The sequence below is a fragment of the Pelodiscus sinensis genome, chromosome 32, assembly GCF_049634645.1.
Source record: "Pelodiscus sinensis isolate JC-2024 chromosome 32, ASM4963464v1, whole genome shotgun sequence".
NCBI classification, from domain to species: Eukaryota; Metazoa; Chordata; order Testudines; family Trionychidae; genus Pelodiscus; species Pelodiscus sinensis.
Genome location: NC_134742.1, coordinates 848,687 through 867,474, shown reverse-complemented (window position 1 = coordinate 867,474; position 18,788 = coordinate 848,687). Strand labels below are relative to the sequence as shown.

At 55.6% G+C, this 18,788-nt stretch overlaps 2 protein-coding genes across 2 annotated transcripts in view; both read right to left on the bottom strand.

Annotated features, from left to right (window-relative positions):
• The window catches only part of LOC142823137 (E3 ubiquitin-protein ligase TRIM21-like), a 151,421-nt gene that overhangs the window by 22,634 nt on the left and 109,999 nt on the right, over nucleotides 1–18,788 (bottom strand). The gene's annotated exons all lie outside the window — the stretch shown is intronic.
• Nucleotides 3,800–18,336, bottom strand: LOC102463882 (uncharacterized). The gene is made up of 7 exons (XM_075913334.1): nucleotides 17,870–18,336; nucleotides 13,364–13,519; nucleotides 12,284–12,309; nucleotides 11,256–11,358; nucleotides 8,625–8,780; nucleotides 5,435–5,460; nucleotides 3,800–3,872 (listed from the first exon to the last, which is right to left on the bottom strand). Exons 1-7 carry the CDS (start codon nucleotides 18,281–18,283, stop codon nucleotides 3,800–3,802), a joined length of 954 nt encoding a protein of 317 aa, XP_075769449.1. The 5' UTR covers nucleotides 18,284–18,336.

The window sequence follows — 18,788 nt, the reverse complement described above, 5'->3', positions numbered from 1 at the left end:
CAGAGGGCTGAGATGAGCGGGAGACAAATTCAGGTTCAGACACTCGCACCCCTCGGCTGCAGAGAGGACGGGTGAGTTCCGTGTATTCCAGCCCCTCCTCTCCGCAGCTGCTGCAGGCTGAGACACCGGCCAGCGCTTGCTCTCTGCTGCTGCTACGTCTGATGCTAATTCTCATTATGGTTTCATCTTCTTTCCTGGATGCTGCTGTCCCTCTTCGGCTGCTTTGGTATTGTTGGTCCTGCAACATCACACGGGGAGGTTACGTCACGTACCCCAGCTCCAGGGGAAACCCTGGCTCCCCGCAGACTCTGTGTGGCCGTTCACTGCCCCACTGCGGCCCCACTCGATCTAGGGCTGAGCCCCAAACCCTGCTCCGGGATCTCAGCTCCAGGAATGATCAGCCAGAAATAAGGCCCCACGACGGAGTCTGATCTCCCCGATCTCGCCATGCTGGGGGGGGGGCGGGAGCCAGTAAAATGGGACTAGAATCCCCCCGCCCAACAGAAACAGCTGCCCCATTTCCTCTTCACTGCCTTGGGCGTCCTGCCCCACAGCCACAGCTAACGTGAATTGCACCCGAACGCCAGACACAGCTGATCCCCCTGGCACACGGGTGGGTTTGTGAGGGCACCGGGGGGCCCTGCTTCCCAGAGAGAGGCACGGCCGGGGGGGGGCATGAGGGATCATGGGCCACCCCCCCAATTTCTGTGGGTGCCTAGCTGCCCTGAGGGGCTTACTCTGCTCAGCCTGCCAGAGGAGAGGGTGGGGGCTCCACCCCCCACAGCAGCCCCCCGACCCTGAGGCTGTAGTTCTGCAGCCAGGCACGGCCCCCTGGGTCACAGCGCCCGGCTGTTCCTGTCTGGCTGTGAGTGCTCCCCCCTCCCCAGCGCCAGCAGCCCAGGTACCTCTGCCGGCCGGAGAGTGAGCGAAGGGAACTGGCTTCCAGGTGCACACGTGTGCATGCGTGTGTGTGTGTGTGTGTGTGCGTGTGTGTGCGTGTGCCCCGTGCGTCGCCCTCCTCCCCCCATGTACCGCTCACACGACGTCTGTGCTTGGCTGGGCATCTCCCCTGCTGCGCGCTAGGCAGAGTAGGGAGCACGTGGCAGCCAGACGGACTCACTGCTGCAGCGCTAAGTCCAGGCCCTGAACCCCACAGACAGACACTCCCGCAGGGCAGGGCCCCTCTTACCTTCTTCCTCGCTGCTCGCAGAGCTGGCATCTGTCCTGCTCCCTCCAGATCCCTCTCCTGGCATCAGAGGCCTAAACACAAGATTTACTGTCGTCACTCCCTTCTCCTTCACCCAGGGCCCATCAGTTACAGGAGGAGGGACGGGGCATGTAAACGCCTGGCCCAGGGACTGCACAGGGACATGAGAACGGCCACACCGGGTCAGACCAATGGTACCTACAGCCCATCCCCCTCCGTGACTGTCTCCTGAAGCGCTGGTGCTGACCACTGTCTCCTGCCCACCCCTTCCCTCCTCCACACACCTTCCCATTCCCCTCCCAGTTTCTGGCAATTACAGATTCAGGGTCTTCCTGAACATGGGATCCCTCCCTGCCCACTCTGGCTAATGGACATGTAGGAAGTTTTTCCTCATATCCAACCTCAATATCCCTGGCTGCAGTTTCAGCCCATTGCTTCTTGTTCTATCCCCAGAGGCCAAGATGAAAAACTGCTCTCATGTCCCCCCTCTGTCTGCTCCTTTCCAAACTAAACAAACCCAATTCCTTCAGCCTGTGTCTAGACTGCAGGCTTCTTTCGAAAGAGCCTCTTTCGAAAGATCGCGTCTAGACAGCAGGTGGATCTTTCGATAGAGGAAATCCGCTTTTTCGAAAGAGAGCACCCAGCGAGTCTGGATGCTCTCTTTCGAAGACGGCCTCTTTACATTGAAGAACGCCTTCTTTCGAAAGAGGAACTTTCGAAAGAAGGCGTTCTTCCTCGTGAAACGAGGTTTACCACCATCGAAAGAAAAGCCGCATTCTTTCGAAATAATTTCGAAAGAACGCGGCTTGAGTCTGGACGCAGGGGAAGTTCTTTCGAAAAAAGGGTACTTTTTTCGAAAGAACCCCTGAGTGTGGACACGGCCGTAGGAAGTTTTTCCTCATATCCAATCTCAATATCCCTGACTGCAGTTTCAGCCCATTGCTGCTTGTTCTATCCCCAGAGGCCAAGATGAACAATTTTTCTTCTTGTAACACCCTTTTAGATACCTGAAAACTGCTCTCATGTCCCCCCTCAGTCTGCTCCTTTCCAAACTAAACAAACCCAATTCCTTCAGCCTCCCCTCCTAGCTCCTGTTCTCTTTCATCATTCTTGTTGCTCTTCTCTGGACCCTCTTCAATTTCTCCACATCTTTCTTGAAATGCGGTGCCCAGAACTGGACACAAGACTCTAGCTGAGGCCCAACCAGCGCAGAGTAGAGCGGAAGAATGACTTCTCGTGTCTTGCTCACAACACTCCTGTGAATGCAGCCCAGAGTCATGTTTGATTTTTTGCAGCAGCGTCACACTGTTGGCTCCTATTGACCTTCGACCATTTCTCCAGTTTGTCCAGATCAGTTTGAATTCTGACCTGTCCTCCAAAGCTTGGGATCATCTGCAAACTTAATAAGCCTCCTCTCTGTGCCAATATCTAAATCGTTGATGAAGATATTGAATAGAACTGTTAATAACTACTCTCCGCAGCACCTACAGCATTGATATAGAGCATAGACGCCTACGGCATCGCTACAGAGCATACACACCTACAGCATCGATACAGAGCATACACGCCTACGGCATCGATACAGAGCATACACACCTACGGCATCGATACAGAGCATACACACCTACAGCATCGATACAGAGCATACACACCTACAGCATCGATACAGAGCATACACGCCTACGGCATCGATACAGAGCATACACACCTACAGCATCGATACAGAGCATACACACCTACAGCATCGATACAGAGCATACGCGCCTACGGCATCGATACAGAGCATAGATGCCTACGGCATCGATATACACACCTACAGCATCGATACAGAGCATAGACGCCTACGGCATCGCTACAGAGCATACACACCTACGGCATCGCTACAGAGCATACACACCTACAGCATCGATACAGAGCATACACGCCTACGGCATCGCTACAGAGCATACACACCTACAGCATCGATACAGAGCATAGACGCCTACGGCATCGCTACAGAGCATACACACCTACAGCATCGATACAGAGCATAGACGCCTACGGCATCGCTACAGAGCATACACACCTACAGCATCGATACAGAGCATACACGCCTACGGCATCGCTACAGAGCATACACACCTACAGCATCGATACAGAGCATAGACGCCTACGGCATCGCTACAGAGCATACACACCTACGGCATCGCTACAGAGCATACACGCCTACGGCATCGATACAGAGCATACACACCTACAGCATCGATACAGAGCATACACACCTACAGCATCGATACAGAGCATACACGCCTACGGCATCGCTACAGAGCATTCCTAAAATTGAAATACCCACCTGGAGAAGTAAAAACCCAGACTGACAGAGCCAAAAAAGTCCCCAGACATGAACTGCTTCAAGACAGACCCGAAAGGGGAATAACAGAATTCCTCTTGTTATTACCTATAGCCCGCAACTTAACCCCCTCCAGCGCATTATCCACAACGTACAACCCACCCTGGAAAATGGTCCCTCGCTCTCAGAGGCCGTAGGGAGAAAAGCCCATTCTCGCTTACAGACAACCCCCAACCTGACACCAATTATTTCCAGTCATCATGCTACACAACCACATCGTACGCATCCAGGAACCCAGCCGGGCAATCGGCCGAGGGGCCAACTCTGCCCACATCTCTAGAGAAGTGAATTCAACATAAGCCACCAAATCAGAGGATCATTCAACTGCACAACAGTAATTTGGTCTCTGCCATCAAATGCCAGCAATGCCCCACTGCTGTATGTATTGGAAAGACTGGACAGTCCTTACGGGAAAGAGTCAATGGACACAAATCCGATATCCAGAAAGGGGACAAATAGAAACCTGTTGGGGAACTTCAATCCACCCAATCACCCTTTAAAAGATCCCCAGGTGGCTGTCTTGTCACAGACCAATTCTACAAGCCAAATACCCGGAGAAGGGTTGGAATGACAATTCATCCACAGATTTAATTCTCAACCCTGTGGCCTCAGTGGAGATAACGGTTGGCTGGGACATTATCAGCCAAACAAACAATGAAGGTGCCAACAGCTCTTGGTCTGTGTAGGGTCTTGCACTGGTACCCTTGCTCTCTAATTGCTACCCTGTGATCCTTATCTGCTTCTTTTAACTGTCCAATCTTTAGGTGCTTATAGATTGCCAGCTCTGCCTCTTTGGTTTTCCCTTTGATGTTTTCATACTCTCTGTTCCTGGTTTCCCGCCCCCCCTTCTCCTATTTATTTTGGGTCTTGACATCCTAAACTCAATACTCAGGTCATCTGAAGAAGTGGGCTGTGCCCACGAAAGCTCATGATCCCATCTACATTGTTTTGTTAGTCTATAAAATGCTACCAGACCGTTTGTTGTTGTTTAAGTTTCTCTCTGAAAACGGTTATCCAGTCAGCTATGCACCCACCTATGTTGTAGTTTCCTAGTTTATTGATAAGAAGATCATGCGACACCATACCGATGCCTTACTAAAATCTAGGTCCCATGTCCCCTCTTATCCCTTATCGACGAGAAAGCTATCCGATTGGTTGGACATGATTTGTTCTTTACATCCATGCTGGCTCTTACCTACCACTCTATGACCTATTTTTACTTCATTTCAAAGAATTTCCCAGGTGTGGAAGTTAAATTTACAAATCTGTAATTGCCAGGATCATCGCTGGAGCCCTCTTTCAAAATCAGCGTTACATTAGTTGCCTCAAGTCCTCGTGTACAAAGGCTCCTTTCAGCACTGGTGTGCACACGACAGTTAGGAATTACAGAATGACTGACTTCCTGTTTGTCATTGCCATTCATGAAATAATCACATTTTACTGTTACCAATGTGCCTCTAGAAAGCTTCTTTTCAAATTCTCCTTTGCCCTGCCTGATTGTACCGACACACTCGTCCTGCCAGAGTTCACGCTATTCTCATCACCGATTGCCTCTGCTTGGCTCTGTCGCCATCTGGCCTTCCTACGGGTCCTCCTATTGCCTGTTCCGACTGGGCAGATAACGGCTCACAAGCCGTCGCGCATGGTGTCTAGGAATTCTCTGGGAGACGACTCCCAGCGGCTCAGGGAATTTCTAGCCTGTCTCCCGTCTCCTCCCTTCCCCTCACTCTGCCCCTTTCCCGGTGACTCAAATAACGACAGATCAGCGACACCCGGCAGGTCTGGGGAGCCAGGGGGGTCATTGGCTCTTCACACCCCAGCGCCCCTCACACACTCACCTTTTCCTGGTTTCCTTTACAGCCACCTGTGGGAAGAGACACAGGAGACGATCAGCTGCCCGTGTGGAAGAGAATCTCAGTCCCGGTGGGGTTTCGCACTCAGCCCCACAAACAGCATTTCCCATTTGATCCTCGACCCTCCCGCACAAGCCACCCGCTGTCATGGGACACGGGGCCTCTGGCCACGCAGGCTGGGGGAGGGGCAGAGCCCAGCTCCCCGCTCTGGCCAGCCCCAGACATCGCCCTGTGGGGCAGGGCAGCCTGCCCAGCACCCCCCTCTGGGGCTGAATGGGGCCTGCCCAGCTCCCCACCCCTCACACACAGCTGCTCCGGCACCCCGGGTCCCCAGCGCTCTGCTCCTTCCCTCAAGTCTCCAGTGGAGCTGCAGGTACAGTGGAATGGCTCACGGGGAGGGGATGGGAAGAGCCACGGGGGGGGGGGGGGGGGGGTGCCTGGGCTGGGCAGAGTGGGGGGAGTCCCCTACATTTTTGCATAAAGCAGCCCCAGGACCCAGCTCTCAGTGAGCATCCCGTGTGCAGTAACTCTGGCCCCTCCCCATCCCGTCCTGCCCGGTTCGTGACCCAGCCCTGGTCTCACTGCTCAGGCCAGTGTCGTTAGGGACAAAATCCCCCCCAGACCCTCCATTTCCGGGGGGGTGACCACGGGGCCCTTTATCGGTGCCAGGTTCCCTGGCCCAGGCCGGAAGCCCCCGTCTTACAGGGCCCAGGCCTGGAGGGACCTTCCCCTGCAGCTGGTGTAGGAGGCAGAAGAGACGAAAGGCCAAGGGAGCCCTGTGGGCTGCAGTTACAGCCTCACCGCCGAGGAACCACAGACCCCAGAGATGTGACCTCCCCGTGGGCAGAGGGGAAGAGCTTCCGTAGTGAGACCTTTCATTGGTCCCTGAACAGCCAGGCTCAGGGGCGATGCAGGTACACTCAAGTGAGGAAGGACAGAGCCTTGCTTCTTCCATCATGTGGTACCAAAAGTGTATCAGATCCTGAAAATGTTACAGAGCAGCTTGTGCATGTGCGTGTGCGTGTGCGTGTGCGTACGCGTGTGCGTGTCTGTATGTGATGATGTGTGTGTGTTTGCGTGTGCGTGTGCGTGTCTGTATGTGATGATGTGTGTGTGTTTGCGTGTGCGTGTGCGTGTGCGTGTGCGTGTGCGTGTGATGGGGTGTGTCCATCTCGCACTAAGGAGCAGGGAGCTGCCCTGGCCCAGCTGGCGTAAAAGGCCCCACCCCACAGTCCTGCTGGGCAGGCTCCCCGGGAAAGCCGGGTATAAAAGCCCAGGGTACGTCTACACTACAGAGTTAGTTCAAACTAACTTAGTTCGAATTAGTTAATTCGAACTAAGCTAATTCGAACTAACACGTCTAGAACTAAAAACTAGTTCGAATTAGCGTTTTGCTAGTTCGAACTAGCAAGTCCACATTGAGTGGACCCTGAACAGGGCTTAAGGCTGGCCGGAAGCAGTGCCGGCAGGGCATCAGAGTAGGACTTAGAGCATGGAGATGCTGTCTCAGGCTAGCCGAGGGCTGCGCTTAAAGGGTCCTGACCCCCACCCCGGACAGACAGTTCTCAGGGGTGCCCCGCTTGCAAAGCAGTCCTGGCTTGGAGTGCCTGGAGTGCCCACACTGGGCACATCACAGCACACGGCCATCAGCCCGGCTGCACTTGCCGCAGGCTGCCATCTGGGGAGAGGGGGCAATTGGAGGGCTGCAGGAGAGCTTCCACCCCCAGAAGCCCGCAGAGCCAGCCCAGTCCTCCCCATCGGGGGCTCGTACCCCATTCCTCCCTCACCTCCTTCCACTTACCCTTCCCTAGCCCCCCTTCCTGATGTACAAAATAAAGATAACGTTTCTTGCAACATTGACTCTGTCTTTATTGAACAAAACTGGGGGAGACTGGGAAAAGGAGGTGGGAGAGGGGAAGAGAAAGGCTGGGAGAGGGGAGGGCAACTAACATGATCAGGGGTTGGGAACAGGTCCCATATGAAGAGAGGCTACAGAGACTGGGACTGTTCAGCTTAGAAAAGAGGAGACGGAGGGGGGACAGGATAGAGGTCTCTAAAAGCAGGGGTTGGGTGGAGAGGGTGCGTTCAGAAAAGTTCTTCCTGAGTTCCCATAAAGAAGGACTAGAGGACACCAAAGGAAAGGAATGGGTAGCAGGCTTGAAACGAGTAAGAGCAAGTTGTTCTTCAGAAAGCAAATAGTTAACCTGTGGAACTCCTTGCTGCAGGAGGCTGTGAAGGCTGGAACTAGAACAGAGTTGAAAGGGAAGTGAGATCAAGTCATGGAGGTTGGGTCCATGGAGTGGTATTAGCCAGGGGATAGGAGTGGTGTCCCTGCCCAAAGTTTGTGGAAGGCTGGAGAGGGATGGCACGAGACAAATGGCTTGGTCACTGTCTTTGTTCCATCCCCTCCAGGGTCCCTAGTGTTGGCCGCTGTCGGCAGACAGGCTACTGGGCTAGATGGACCTTTGGTCTGACCCAGTATGGCCATTGTAAGCTCAGGGCTCAGGGTCGGGGGTCTCAGTGGACCACCAGGATTTTCATGCACACCTGCTCCTGGGTGGCCAGGCTGGCAGCTCTCCTGCCCTAGCCGGCCACTTTCCTGTGCCTAGTGCGGAGATCGTGGACGAGGTCCATGATGTCTGCACTAGCCCAGGAAGGTGCCCGCCTCTTGCGGTCCTGGGCAAGCTCCCGGGAGCCGCCAGCCTGGTCCCGGGAAGAGGGGGTGGCCTGGGGGACATCGGGTGGGTGGCTCTGTGCCGTGTCAGGTGCAGGGTCTGCTGGCTGGGTGCTGGCAGGCTTGCACCTGGCACGGGCACCGTAGCCAGCCCGTGCCCCTTTAAGAGGTCCGGGGCCTGTAGGGGGGCAGACGAGTTTCCCTGGTGTTGGCCAGAGTGGCCACCAGGGAAACCTGGGGAGGGCTAGCCTCCCACTAGTTTGAATTAAGGGGCTACACAGCCCTTAATTCGAACTAGTAAGTTCGAACTAGGCTTAATCCTCGTAAAATGAGGTTTTCCTAGTTCAAACTAAGCGCTCCGCTAGTTCGATTCAAATTCGAACTAGCGGAACGCTAGTGTAGCGCCTAGGAATGTTAGTTCAAACTAACATTGTAGTGTAGACAGACCCTGAGTCCCTGGGGCTTCCCCCTTTACAGCATTTGGTCTAGAAAGGAACCTACCTTTAAAAGTGTCGCTATGTTGTCAATGACTCTCTTCAGCCTCTGATGCTCCTCTTCTCGCTCACTCTGAGAAAGGTCCGTCCAGTCCGTGCTCACAAGCGGGTGCAGTTTCTCGCAGCTGGACTCAATTCCCTGCAGCTGCTGTTGTATTGATTCCTGCAGGCACAGAAGTTAAAATGAAAACTCCACCCAGCGGTGGCAGGGGAGGGTCAGCGGCAGCCAGCAAGTACAAACGGACAAATGCTCAGTTTTGCCAAAAAAGTGGGGATACTCCTAGTGGGCTATGGAAGAACACGTGAAGGGTGGGGGTGAGCGGGAATGTCAGCCCCGTTCAGGAGGGAGGGCGGAGAACAGTGGCTGAGGCTGGCACAATTAAGAAAGGCTAGAGAGAGCGCAGAATGGGAATTCATTTCGGGAACTAGGGAGGCTAATGTCACCATTCGAACTTGCAAATGAAGCCTGAGATTTAAATATCCTGGCCTGTATTTGCATCTTCCTATCCGGGCGCCATTTTTAAATCCCCCAGTCCGAACTGACTGCCCGCGGCTACACGCGGCCACCAAACGTTAACTCGAACTAAGTCGTTAGCCCGAGTTAACTGTTACACCTCATGCCCAATGGGGAGAGGCCGATGCTCCAGGACCGGGCACCACAGGGCAATGGGGGAGGGATTCAGGGACCCAGGACGTGGGAGAGTTTCAGACTCAGATTCAGACGGAGACTCAGAGGCACCAACCAGCCCCTGGGCCCTCCCGGCGCTGGACTCTGTTCCCACCTCCCCCGAGGGGCTACAGCCGGGCAGGGCTGCAGGCAAGGAGGGGGCGGGGGGGCTGGGGGTTGCTGGGTGGGTGCAGGGGGGCTCGGGGTTGCTGGGTGGCTCTGTGGCTGGAATGTCTTTGAACACACGGGGGCGTGGCATGGGGGGCAATGGGGGGCTCATGTACCCAACAGCGTGGGTGGGAGGAGAGAGGGGGCCTAGCCAGGAGTGGGCGGGGGGATACTCTCCTGCTCTGCTTCCCAGCTCCCGGCCACTTCACACTCACCAGTGGGGACAAGGCCAGGAGTGGGGAGAGTGGAGTGGGGCTGGGGCTCCATCATTCCTCTTCCCCCACAGGTGAGTGCGGGGGGGGCCCCCAACCTCCCTGCCAGGGACAGAAACCCCCAGCTCTGCAAATCCCCTGGGCCGTGTCACTCAGGGGAGGGGCCTGGGGGAAGAGGCAGGGTGGGGGTGGGGGTGGTGCAGGTGTAGAGAGGAGGCAGGTCGGGGTGGGGTGGGAAGAGGCAGGGTCTGGAGCAGAGGGGTGGGGTTGTCCCTGCCCACCCCCACACTAGGGGTGACGTGGGGAGGAGTCGTGTGTGTGTGTGGGGGGGTGTCACATGTCTCATTGGCTCCGTTCAGTGTCTGAGCCCAGGGGGAGCCAGTGACATTCCGCGGATGAGGACGGAGCCTCCCGTTTCCAGCCCTTCTGCCACAAACAGCTGTGAGAGTTTGGAAAAGTTCTGAGCAGCTGCTGTGTGTGTCACTGCCTGTGCGAGGGAGCAGGGGGAGACGGCGCTGGACTTGGGGACCCCCGACACAGACCCCACATTTGCAGCACAACCCCCCCCCCCCAGCCCCTGCGGCAGAACGGGCCTGGTCTCAGCCCGACCCCTCTGGGTGCAGATCTCAAAGCTCCCAGCCGCCAGGAGCAATTGCCGCGCCGGGGGCCGGCCCAGCCGCACGCTGACGGGACCCCCCTGCAGCTCTGGGACGCTGCTAAATCCAAAGGGGTCTGAGCGTCTCATCCCAGAGCGTTTGCGCTGTCACTGCCCGGCCCGCGGAGAAGGGAGAAACGCGGCGACGCCGGACCCCTGTGGGCAGCGGGAGCAGGCACCGGGTTATTGCCTACCATGCACTGCGCAGCCTCTGTTGTGTCACTGATCTTGTGAATTTTCGGGTCCAAGGATGCCTGTCTACGTCCTTGTTCTCGCTCGCTGCCGGGTTCTCTCCCTGCCGGTGAATGGACGGTGGGTTATTGGCACCTGCTCCCGGCTGCGAGTCGCTCCTGTCCCCTGCTGCCCGGCCCCCTCCCCGGCTGACAGGCAGCAGGAGCATCTCCGACTAGAGCCCATCACCCGCCCCTCAGCTACACCCCCCACCCCACAGACCCCTCCCCCTGCGAGCCAGCCTGGCCCTGGCGGGGGGTCTCCTGCAGCGCTCTGGGACCCCCATGGGCAGGGAGTGAAATGTGCCAGAGACTGGTTGGAAAGGTCCCTCCGAAAGGGCTGGGTTTGGGGGATGCGGCCCCTCCCCTCCTCTCACGAGGGGCTCAGAGCTCACGGCCCCCTGAGTTTAACGGGGGCTATTCCTCCAGACCGCGGAGAGTCAGGTCTGTGGTAGCTCAGACTGGCCGCTCCAAGGCGGGGACCCTTGTGCACCCTGGGGTGAGAGCGCCGGAGAGGGGAGGGGAAGGGGCCAAACACGGCGCGGTCGCTGGGGCCGTGGTCGTGTGACCCCAGACGTGTGGAAATGGCACCTCACAGACACGGGCGCTAGGCCTGGGTTGCTCACCGGGGTCTGTTCTATCCGAGAACAGGGACGTGGGGACAGGCTGTGAGGACACCGACCCCAAAACCCACCCGCACGCTCACCAGAACCGGCTTGTTACCTGAGTGTCCCTGTCGCTCTGTCTCCTTGGAAACGTCTCTCGCAGGTGATGGTGATGCCGGTGGCTGAGAAGATGTCTCTCCAGACCTGAACAACAATAATTATTCACCACGTTAACTCTGCTCTTTACGCTTTAGCGCAACTTGCTGGAGGAAGGGAAGGAAGAACTCTGAGATACCGTAAAAACGATTCATATTGGGTGTAGCTACGACAGTCTGGCCAAATCACAGACAACCCCTAACACCTCTTCAGAGGTGGGCGAGAGAAGAGTTCTCTCTCTGTATATAAAAACCCTTTTCTTGCAGGACGACAGAGCGAGCCCTCAGGGTACAAGGAGAAGGGAAAAGAAATCTCTCTCTATATAACCTTTTCCCCCCTGTGGGCGACAGAGTGACATCACCTCACTCTGCATCCCACAGGAACACGTTCCGCCTGCCCCCAGCCTGGCCCTTCCCAGCTGCCGGGGGAAACTGAGCCCAGGCCCAGCGCTCTCTGGTGGCCACATGGAGAGCAGGACCTGGGCCTGATGTGGGCTGCAGCCTGACCTGTCCCCACCCGTGCGGGTTAGAGTTTGGGGATGGAGGGAAGGAGCCCTGGCCTGGAGCGGCAGAGAAGTGGGGAGGGAGATGGGAGATGGGGGGTCTGGGCTGGTGCGGCAGGGGACAGGAGGGAGAAGGGGCCTGGGCTGGCAGAGGGGAGGAGGGAAGGGAGATGGGGGGAGGGAGAAGGGCCGGGGCTGGTGCACCCACAGCTGGGCCCTGCCTGGTGGCCAGGGGGTGAGCCGGGGCTGCCTACCCCCGCGAGAGGGGGCTGGGAGCACAGTGAGCCGGGTGCAGCCCCCGAGTCTCTTCAGTAATTTCCTTCCCTTTCCGTTATTTACCCCCCTCCCTCTGGACCTCACTTCCGGCCGGCAAACCCAGACTGAGTCCGGAGAGACCGAGGGGAAACCGGAATCTCACGTCTGGCCCTGCCCCACCCTGATGGACTCACTTTGTGAATTCCGTCCACTCACCTTTGCCCGGGGGTCTCTGTGCGCACCTAGGGGGGAAGAGGGAAAACGAGTCACGTCAGTTCTCAGTGCGGTTCCTACGTGGTTCAGTTTGTGCGCCAGCCTGATCTGCAGAAATCCCTGCCGGGCGCCCCCCCCCCCCACCGCGAGGATCGGGGTCAGGTCGGCGCGAGGGAGGCTGGACTGTGGGTGCCTGGCCCTGGCCTGGCTCCTTGGCACCGAGCACAGCCAGGCTGAGTGTGACTTTCCCACCCGCCTGCCGTGTGTGGGGGGGGGCTCTCTGCCCCCTCGGCCCTGCTGCCATCGGCCCTTACGGGACAGGCCGGCCACCCAGCTCAGCCCCAGCAGCTTCCACTTGTTCTCAGTGGGGTGGGGAGGGTCCAGGAGGGGGGCCCAGTGCTCCTGACGGGAACGACCAGAGAATTCCCAGCCGGGGTCTCCTCCTGCAAGTGGCCCAGTCTTGAAAGACAGAGAACTGTCTGCAGGGCCCAGAAGCTGCATATGTGTGGCTGTAGGATAATTCGGTCTCACACACACACACACACACACACACACACACACACACACACACACACACACACACACCACTCTGGTCTCTCACACACACACACACACACACCACTCTGCTGGTGCCCTTGTGTGCTGTCTCGCTTTGTTGCTCTTTTAAGGGGAAATTCTCATTCAGACGGATCATACGGATTTCTCTTTGTGGCGCAAACAGAACACACACACACACACACACACACACACACACACACACACACCACACTCTCCTGGGGCCCGTGTGTGCTGTCTCGCTTTGTTGCTCTTTTAAGGGGAAATTCTCATTCAGACGGATCATACGGATTTCTCTTTGTGGCGCAAACAGAACACACACACACACACACACACACACACACACACCACACTCTCCTGGGGCCCGTGTGTGCTGTCTCGCTTTGTTGCTCTTTTAAGGGGAAATTCTCATTCAGACGGATCATACAGATTTCTCTTTGTGGCGCAAACAGAACTCGGCACCGGCTGCTCCTCGCTGGGTTCCTAACCCTTCCCCTTCGCCGTTCGCTTTTCTGTAGGGGAGCTCACCTGCAAAACTGTTGTTAATTTCTCACACACTCTCTTCATACTCCGATATTCCTCTTCTCGTTCATTCTGTGGCAGGTGCTTCCAGACCTGGTTCACAAACTGGTGCAGTTTCCCACAACAGGACTCGATTACCTCCAGCTGCTCTGCTATTTTTCCCTTTGGTAACAAAAATTACAACATAAAAATAAATACTCTGGGATGCTGGAGTGTTACTGGCTGTTCTCAGCGGGACTTGCATCTGTCAACATTCAGAGTGTCGTTAACACTGTGTTTTGTCAGGCTGCATCCAAGGAGCAATAAAGCCCCTTGAATCGTGTGATAACTGGAAAGAAGGATTCCACCGCCCAAGGCACTGACTCTCCTGGCCAGGCCTCAGAAGAACCTGAGCCAGGTGAGCCGAGCTGTTCCCTGGATGTGAAGATGGGGAAGGGGTCGTTTGAGAAGCTCCCCATGGGGGAGAGTTCGTGAACCTGGGTTGTTTGTTCTTGGTGGGGGGTTTTACTCCCACTGCAGCAAGGGTGCGAATCCTGTGCTGGCTGGAACCAGGCTAAACGGGGGATTCTCTGTAACGTGGGGTCTTTAAATCCAGGTTTGAAGGCCTGTGTAGCGCAGCCAGAGGCCAGGGGTCTGGTACAGGTGAGGGTGGGGGAGGTCCTGTGACCAAGTGATCGTGATGGTCCCTTTTGGCCTTCAAGTCTATGAATCTGAGACCTTGTCTACTCTCACCATAGAATCATAGAATCATAGGACTGGAAGGGACCTCGAGAGGTCATCGAGTCCAGTCCCCTGCCCTCAAGGCAGGTCCAAGCTCCGTCTACACCATCCCTGACAGATGTCTATCTAACCTGTTCTTAAATATCTCCAGAGAGGGAGATTCCACCACCTCCCTTGGCAATTTATTCCAATATTTGACCACCCTGACAGTTAGGAATTTTTTCCTAATGTCCAATCTAAACCTCCCCTGCTGCACTTTAAGCCCATTACTCCTTGTCCTGTCCTCAGTAACCAAGAGGAACAAATTTTCTCCTTCCTCCTTGTGACACCCTTTTAGATATTTGAAAACCGCTCTCATGTCCCCCCTTAATCTTCTTTTTTCCAAACTAAACAAGCCCAGTTCATGAAGCCTGGCTTCATAGGTCATGTTCTCTAGACCTTTAATCATTCTTGTCGCTCTTCTCTGTACCCTTTCCAATTTCTCCACATCTTTCTTGAAATGAGGCGCCCAGAACTGGACACAGTACTCCAGCTGAGGCCTAACTAGTGCAGAGTAGAGCGGCAGAATGACTTCACGAGTTTTGCTTACAACACACCTGTTGATACAACCTAGAATCATATTTGCTTTTTTTGCAACAGCATCACACTGTTGACTCATATTCAACTTGTGGTCCACTATGACCCCTAGATCCCTTTCTGCCGTACTCCTTCCTAAACAGTCGCTTCCAATCTTGTATGTATGGAACTGATTGTTCCTTCCTAAGTGGAGCACTTTTCATTTCTCTTTATTAAACCTCATCCTGTTTAGCTCTGACCATTTCTCTAACTTGCTAAGGTCATTTTGAATTATGTCCCTATCCTCCAAAGAAGTCACAACCCCACCCAGTTTGGTACCATCTGCAAGCTTAATAAGCGTACTCTCTATCCCAATATCTACATCATTGATGAAGATATTGAACAGTATGGGTCCCAAAACAGACCCTTGCAGAACTCCACTTGTTATCCCTTTCCAGCAGGAGTTAGAACCGTTAACGACAACTCTCTGACTACGGTTATCCAGCCAATTATGCACCCACCTTATCGTGGCCCTATCTAAGTTATATTTGCCTAGTTTATCAATAAGAATATCATGCGAGACCGTATCAAATGCCTTACTAAATCTAGGTATATGACATCCACCGCTTCTCCCTTATCCACAAGGCTCGTTAGCCTATCAAAGAAAGCTATCAGATTAGTTTGGCATGACTTGTTCTTCACAAACCCATGCTGGCTATTCCCTATCACTTTATTACCTTCCAAGTGTTTGCATATGATTTCCTTAATTACCTGCTCCATTATCTTCCCTGGGACAGACGTTAAACTGACCGGTCTGTAGTTTCCTGGGTTGTTCTTATTCCCCTTTTTATAGATGGGCACAATATTTGCCCTTTTCCAGTCTTCTGGAATCTCCCCTGTCTGCCATGATTTTTCAAAGATCATAGCTAAAGGCTCAGATACCTCCTCCATCAGCTCCTTGAGTATCCTGGGATGCATTTCTTCAGGACCTGGTGACTTGCTGACAACTAACTTTCCTAAGTGATTTTTAACTTGTTCTTTGTGTATCCTATCTTCTAAACTTACCCTCTCTCTGCTTGTATTCACTACGTTAGGCACACCTCCAGACTTCTCGGTGAAGACCGAAACAAAGAAGTCATTGAGCATCTCCGCCATTTCCAAGTTTCCTGTTACTGCTTCTCCCTCCTCACTAAGCAGTGGGCCTACCCTGTCCTTGGTCTTCCTCTTGCTTCTAATGTATTTATAAAAGGTCTTCTTGTTTCCCTTTATGCCTGTAGCTAGTTTGATCTCATTTTGTGCCTTTGCCTTTCTAATCTTGCCCCTGCATTCCCGTGTTGCTTGCCTATATTCATCCTTTGTTAGTTGTCCTAGTTTGAATTTTTTATAGGACTCCTTTTTTATTTTGAGATCATGCAAGATCTCCTTGTTAAGCCAAGCTGGTCTTTTGCCATATTTTCTACCGGGAGCCTGGCACTGCAGGGATGGATTCCCCCCTTCTCCCCTCCGCCCATGGGTTGGTTTAGTGGGTCCTCAGCTTAAATGAATTTGGGGGTTGATTTATTTAATTCATTGCTGGGAGTGGGGCTGCAGATGGGGTCAGCAATCAGTCAGACCTGTGGAGGGGCAGGTAAATACAGCTGGTGTGGCCAGTAACCCTGGCGAACCGCTGCCATTGTATCGCCACCCCTGGGTTAGAAGGCGTCTTGGACAGACTCACAGACGGACGGACAGACAGACAAAGACACGTTTCTACAATCGAGGGGAAGACGACGACGGGCTCTCCCTCCCCACAGGTATCAGACCCGCCCGCTCCTCTCGCTCTCTCCCCCTTCTAGTGCATTTTAGAGCAGCGTCTGCTCTCCACTGCGGTGCATTGCCGGGTGCCACTTGCTCTGGCATTAGCCTTCCTTACTGTGTTTCTACTTGAGCCCTGCTGTGTGAGTTCCTCAGCAATTCATCCCTGCCCCCGCTCTCTGTGGGGTCCTTAGTTATTGTAAAGTCACAAAACAGCTCCTGAGGGGGCCAGACTGGCCTCTTCCTGTCCCGCCTGGCATCCCTGTGCAGCAGGAGAGGTGGCAGGTGTCTCCTTGAGATGCTGCCATCGCGCCTGAGCTCCTTCCAGCCTGGGAACGTCTCCCCTTGGAACCGTACGTCCCAGTTCCCTGACTCGGTCAGTCCCAGGCCAGTGTCTGTTCTGCTCCTCTCTCTTCTGCAGACTCGGGACATTTATTATTTCATGGTCACTTTTACCCAGGGGTGAAAGGAAACTCTCTACAGGTACTGTCCTACCACAACCTGCCCCCTTGGGAGGGGGGTTCCACACAACCGTACCTTAGGAAATGTAAGTGTGGGGTGGAGTGCAGGGGGCTCAGGGCAGGGGGTGGGGAGTGTGGAGGGGTGTGGGAGTTAGGGTTGGGCTGTGTGAGGGGCTCAGGGCAGGGGGCTGGGGCATGTGAGAAAGTGGGGAGGGGGTGGGGCTGGGTTAACTTACCTGGTCAGATCCGGCTGCTGCAGCCAAGTGGCTGGACAGGGGCCAAGCCAGGGCTGCCGTGGTCTCTCTGCCACAGCAGGGGAGGGGGGAGGGCAGGCTGGGCCACTGTGGCCAGCCCCTCCCTGGCAGATGGGGGTCAGACCACAGAGCTACACCAGGATCGGGGTTGGGCACAGGCAGGAGCAAAGCCAGAGGGGGCTGCCAGCCCCTCCTGTGGCCACCTGGGGGCCAGACTGTGGGGCCTGACCCAGGATCGGGGTCACGGCTGAGCTGCCAGAGCCAGAGCCGTGTCTGGACAGGGGCCAATTCTGCCCCTGCCCCTGTTGTGGCAAATACCTGAGCTAACTGCCCCTCCCCTTTCTGAGGAATAAAGTCCCCAGCCCGTCCCTAGAACAGAGCAAACCCCACAGGGGCAGAGCTGGGGAGTTACCCTCACCCACCACGGGCAGGTCTGTGTGCTGGGGATTTCTGTTATTGGTTCTTCTGGGTTGGGTGGGATGTGATAGACACCCCCCCGCCCCCGCGTACCATGATGTCACTTCTATCCCCCCTCCTCCCTTATCTTTATCTAGGCACTTTCAGCGGGTCTGACTTTCACTTCCCTCTAGGCCGGAGAACAAGGGTATGTAGAGCTGATACCAACACAACACCCAACCCATGTATCCGCCTGTCCCCGGGCGAGCTGTACCCCGCTGTGCACACACTGCCTTGGAGTCTGACCAGCAACGACGAATAACGGTGCCTACCTTGTACTCCTGGAGAGCCTCCTCCACGGGAACCACCGTGTGACCGCGGTGAGCCTGGGACTGCATGCACACCAGGCAGATGGGGGTCTGATCCTCATTGCAGTAGAGCTTCAAAGGCTCTTGGTGTCTCTCACACGTGTTCCCTGCTGCAGGTTTCTCCTCTGCTTGCGACCTGAATAACTCCACAATGCTCCTCAGCTCCTGGTTTCGCTGTAAGGTTCCCTTTTGCAGCCGCTGTCTGCACTGAGGACAGGCGGCATCTTCACGTCCCTGGCAGATCTGGGTGATGCACCGTTTGCAGAAGCTGTGTCCACACGCAGTCGTCACGGGGTCCCGGAGTAACTCCAGGCAGATGGAGCAAGTGGCTTCAGCTTTAATTCTCTTTACGGAATCTGCAGCCGCCGCCGCCGCCATGGTGCCGTCTAGGAGAGGAGGGAAAGTTCCCTGTCAGCTCCACGGACCCTGCGCTGGGTCCCTCTCCCGGCAGGAAGGGGCCTGGCCCTGCAGAACCAGCCAGAGCCCCTCGCTGCGTTTGCGCTGGTCCTGGGCCAGGGAGCTGCACCCTGAGACCGGACAGAGACTCCTGCCCTCTGGGCCCCATGGCACTGGGGAGCAGCGGGGGAGATTGCGGGGGGGGGGGGGGGGGGACAGTGGCCCCTGGGAGCCAGGCTAGGGCGAGCTCAGGGATAACGACCCGGATCAGTCTGACGTGGCTGTGGCTGCTGTGGGCGGTCCCGGTCCCAGACCCATCCGCCCCGTTCTCCCTGCGCTCGCCCCGTCTCACCACGTCCCCACGCTCCCGGACAGGGACTTGCTGGCCCCATCCGTGCTAGAAAAAGGACCTTTTTGTAGTGAACACAACCCCCCTCTCCTCTCTGAGCAGGCGTTGGAAGCAGCCTGCAACAGCATCTGCTCTTCC

Coding starts and splice junctions, on each gene's coding strand:
- LOC102463882 (XM_075913334.1), bottom strand. CDS start 18,283: ATGGCGGCGGCGGCGGCTGCAGATTCCGTAAAGAGAATTAAAGCTGAA. Junction 13,520..17,869: donor AGGCTCTCCAGGAGTACAAG/GTAGGCACCGTT, acceptor TTGTTACCAAAG/GGAAAAATAGCAGAGCAGCT. Junction 12,310..13,363: donor AATTAACAACAGTTTTGCAG/GTGAGCTCCCCT, acceptor CTTCCCCCCTAG/GTGCGCACAGAGACCCCCGG.